Genomic DNA, 3,831 nt, shown 5'->3' on the forward strand with positions numbered 1-3,831 from the left:
TTAGAAAGGTTCATTTAAGTAAATAGTTGATTAAACCAAATAAGTTTAGACGATAATTTAGTTTCATATGACCAAAACATGTGATGACCAAATAATTTAATTGTGGTTATTATTCCCTCTTTGTGGAATCGTCTAGAATTTTAAATCTAAGTGAAATGAGAAGTTCCTTGGTGAGCTAATCTTGGCCAAAACTTCATCCTCTGATCGAAATGTTTATTTTTTTTTTATACCTGCTTTAGTTGCAAGTATTACTGCTTCAACTAATATGATGGGATGGTCCCTTCAATAGTCACTTCACTTTATCGGTGTCAAGTTATTTCGCACCATTTCAATTTCGCCCCACTAGGGGGAACTAACTTTTTCCAAAATCAAACTGGGGCGAACTAACTTACGCTTTTTTTTCAATATGGGGCGAATGAACTTAACATTTCATGGTAATATGGGGCGATCTAACTATTCAAATTTTTTGAACACTTGCTTACAACCTGCTCCTGTGTGGCCGTGATGTTTACTTTTTAACACTGATTGTAGATAGCCCATCATAGAAATTACCTTAGATATCATATGGTGACATTTTTAACTTAGAAAAAGGGCTACTTGAAACAATAAAGGATTTGAGTAAATTTATTTCGACAAATTGAAATAGCAAAATAGGCCTATAATAAAAAAAAATCACATCACATCTCCATAGGAGTGTAGAGCCCCATCACCCTACGGAGGAGAGAGAGTCCCTGGGTCAAAGTATAGTCCTGGTGACGTACGTATTCATCCCAGGCCGCGAACAGCTTACGATGGACATTCCTGAAATTTGAAGAAAAAAAGTAATTATTTCTGATTTTTCATTTATGCTTGTTGCAACGAATAAGAAAAAAATCTATGAATATATTTGAATTTGAAAAATAACTTATAAAAAATAACTTACTTATACTGGTTGCGTTGGCATCGCATAATCCTCCCCTCTCGCAATAGGGAGAGACTGGAGTCGACATTTTTTGCTTCATCCCCAAGAACCTCAAACAATCTATAGAGATGCAACCCACTTTGGTTTGCCCGTCTGTTCAAGCGACCATGCCATCCTTCCACTGTATTATTCGTCCTAACTGGACGGTAAAACACTGACCTGTAATTGATTATGAAAGAAAAAAAAACATTGAAATAACTAAGAGAGAAAACAGGTCGGTAGACATTTGGGTGTTTCGCTTGAATTAAAGTAAATATCTCTATAACACAATCATGATTTAAAAAATCATAAATTTGAACCTTATATCTAGAATCACTATCTCAGCAAACATTCCTCAGAAATAAAACTAATTCAATGAAAATATATTTACCAAGTCTCGGGGGGCCAAACAGAGCTCTCTATCCAGTTTTTCTTTACATATGAAGCCAATTCCTTCATGGGTGCTGTTGTTGTCGAATTTTCTAGCAGGTGCTCGAAAATTGGTCTGTTAAGGAAAACAAGAAATTAGTTAGATAATTGCATAAATGCATAGTAGATATATTATAAATGGATGAATTTATGAATAAATATGCAATGTAATATGACTTACACAATGTGTTCAGCCGGTAACAGTGGCAGTGCCATAAGTTTTTGGACGAAACTTCGAGTGGCCCTATCATCCTTATATAGCTTTTGCATTCCTACTGCCTGTGCCTTTCTCCATATAGCTTGGGTGTAATGGAAACAGCAGCCTTTCATGGTAATGTCAGGCAGCTCTAGTGGGAAATAATAATAATGATATATTAGTACAATATAATATCATTTATAGTAATATAATAGTGCAGCATAAAACGATTTGCCACATGCAATGAAACTTTAATTACCTTTGCGGAAAGCAGACCAGACAGTCTTTTCAAAATCAGCCATGACCTCTTCAACTTTGAGTTCTTGGACTTCTTCACGTATAGATTGAATAAGAGCCCTGTAGTCTACTGTCCTGCTGCCTGACATCACACAAAATAAAAGAGGCACTTGCTTAACACACTCCCCCGAGCGGACATATGCATGAATTGAGTAGAGTTGTTTAAAAGGTTCACGAACCAGCTAAAAAAAAAAGGAAAATTACAAGATTAACATTGGCTTAAATTTTTGTATTTTTATATATATTTTTATCCATTTTAGCAAACTCAAAATTTTTTCGCAACTTACCTTATACGTACCGTCGACATACCATACACGAGCATTTTGCAGCAAGTGTAGCTGGTTGTCGCTATACAACATGATGTGCCGCCTGCCATTAATCCAAAAATCAGTAGAATGAAGGATAGCTGGCATGTGTTCATCTTGGATAACCAAATCATCCAACGAGCGAGGATGTTTGGGGCGGCTCTTTGCTCGATGCCTATTTAATGTCCTGGCCAAATACTGAGGGTTAGTCATCCCAGGACCACTGTACCCTATGTCTGAGAAGACAATAATAATATTTAGTAAATATTTTTCTTAATACATAATTATATATGAATATATATGAATATTTGATAAAAATACTTATTTACTAACCTCTTTGGACCTGCTCAGCTATGGAAAGGCCAGACTTGGTGTAATCTTCCTTGGCAAGTTTCAAGCCTTTTTCTAAGGCCTCCAAATTCTGCATTGCACCTGGTTTTCCAGCATGAGTATGGTCGGGACCTTTACGTTGAAAACTGCCATCAGTGTTTTCTGCAACCTGGGCATTGCATATTACTGTTTTACTCCGTAAGCTACACTGCCACCAAACCTTCCCCTTCTGTGTGGTCCTCTTTTTGTTATAGGTGTAGCTGAAAGGTAAAGCCATTCCAAATGAGTATTAAAATATATATATATATATATATATATATATCATAATATATAAATATATCATAAAAATAAGCATATTATGACTTTCTATATACCCACGAGAGTCCACTACTTGCAGAGCTCCATCTCGCCCAGTATTTGTTTTTTTTGTAGATGATTTCTTCTGGCGGCACTTCTGATTGTGGGATGCCATCATCGATAGAAATTTCTTGGACATTAATGGGGACTTCTAAGGGGGGCAAAACAATTTCAGAGCACTCGGCTTCATTCTGAACTTCATCTTCGTCATCCACAACCTGAAAAAAAACAACAACAAAAAATAAATAAAAAAAATAAAAAAAAATTATTATAAAAAAATTATGCATCAAGATGAAAACACTTTATAGCAGCATTAACATAAATAATACTAACCTCGCCACCAAATATAACTATATCTTCTTCCTCTTCATATTCTTCAATAGGCAGCACTTCAATAGTTTCCCAACCAACGGCTCCTTCCAACTCCTCATCATATTCTTCAATAGGCAGCACTTCAATAGTTTCACAACCAACGGCTCCTTCCAACTCCTCTTCATATTCGTCTCTTTCTTCCTCTTCTAAAGTCAACACATAGATAGGTTCCACACCAACGGCCACAAGCTGAAAAAAATTATTTTATGTAAAAAAAAGGAAAGGGATTTTATGATTAAATAAGCACATTTATTTTATTCAAGTACTAAGCTAAAGGGCTGGGCTATGCCCGGTCCTTGACATTTTCAGAAATATTTCATACTTGCAAATAAAATATCGTACTAACCTTAGATTGGCAAGAAGGGCAAATCCAATCAAAATCGTGACCTTGTTTGATATTTTTTGTGATTGCCCTATATTCTTTTTGTGTGATGTTGGTGCCGCAGGTTCTGTGGCACCAAAGGTCGCACTCATCACAAAGGAAGGCTTGCTGCTGTGCCCTCACTTCACGGCCACAAGAAGAACATGGATACTCCATGGTCTTTCTTTGGAATAATTTCTTGTATTGGACAACCATCACTATTTCTAATTTCCATTTCGATTTT

General features: G+C 36.0%; 2 protein-coding genes across 2 annotated transcripts; both read right to left on the reverse strand.

Moving 5' to 3' along the window:
• Positions 1 to 662: 662 nt before the first annotated feature.
• LOC137636981 (uncharacterized) lies at positions 663 to 2,775 on the reverse strand. Its single transcript, XM_068369310.1, has 7 exons — positions 2,501 to 2,775; positions 2,150 to 2,403; positions 1,825 to 2,044; positions 1,551 to 1,716; positions 1,332 to 1,445; positions 923 to 1,120; positions 663 to 801 (listed from the first exon to the last, which is right to left on the reverse strand). The coding sequence occupies exons 1-7, from the start codon at positions 2,772 to 2,774 to the stop codon at positions 678 to 680; spliced, it is 1,350 nt and encodes a 449-aa protein (XP_068225411.1). The 5' UTR covers position 2,775; the 3' UTR covers positions 663 to 677.
• Positions 2,776 to 2,853: 78 nt separating this feature from the next.
• Positions 2,854 to 3,814, reverse strand: LOC137631045 (uncharacterized). The gene is made up of 3 exons (XM_068362621.1): positions 3,573 to 3,814; positions 3,188 to 3,415; positions 2,854 to 3,072 (listed from the first exon to the last, which is right to left on the reverse strand). The coding sequence occupies exons 1-3, from the start codon at positions 3,801 to 3,803 to the stop codon at positions 2,854 to 2,856; spliced, it is 678 nt and encodes a 225-aa protein (XP_068218722.1). The 5' UTR covers positions 3,804 to 3,814.
• Between the last annotated feature and the right edge of the window lie 17 nt (positions 3,815 to 3,831).

The sequence above is a fragment of the Palaemon carinicauda genome, chromosome 3 (assembly GCF_036898095.1).
Source record: "Palaemon carinicauda isolate YSFRI2023 chromosome 3, ASM3689809v2, whole genome shotgun sequence".
NCBI lineage: Eukaryota > Metazoa > Arthropoda > Malacostraca > Decapoda > Palaemonidae > Palaemon > Palaemon carinicauda.

Excerpts from the sequence above, each read along its gene's own strand:
- LOC137636981 (XM_068369310.1), bottom strand. The coding sequence starts at position 2,774 with ATGGCTTTACCTTTCAGCTACACCTATAACAAAAAGAGGACCACACAG. Across the intron at positions 1,717-1,824 it reads CTGGTCTGCTTTCCGCAAAG|AGCTGCCTGACATTACCATG; the intron begins GTAATTAAAGTT and ends ATTTCCCACTAG. Across the intron at positions 802-922 it reads TGCCAACGCAACCAGTATAA|GAATGTCCATCGTAAGCTGT; the intron begins GTAAGTTATTTT and ends TTCAAATTTCAG.
- LOC137631045 (XM_068362621.1), bottom strand. The coding sequence starts at position 3,803 with ATGGTTGTCCAATACAAGAAATTATTCCAAAGAAAGACCATGGAGTAT. Across the intron at positions 3,416-3,572 it reads GCCCTTCTTGCCAATCTAAG|CTTGTGGCCGTTGGTGTGGA; the intron begins GTTAGTACGATA and ends AATTTTTTTCAG. Across the intron at positions 3,073-3,187 it reads TAGTTATATTTGGTGGCGAG|GTTGTGGATGACGAAGATGA; the intron begins GTTAGTATTATT and ends GTTTTTTTTCAG.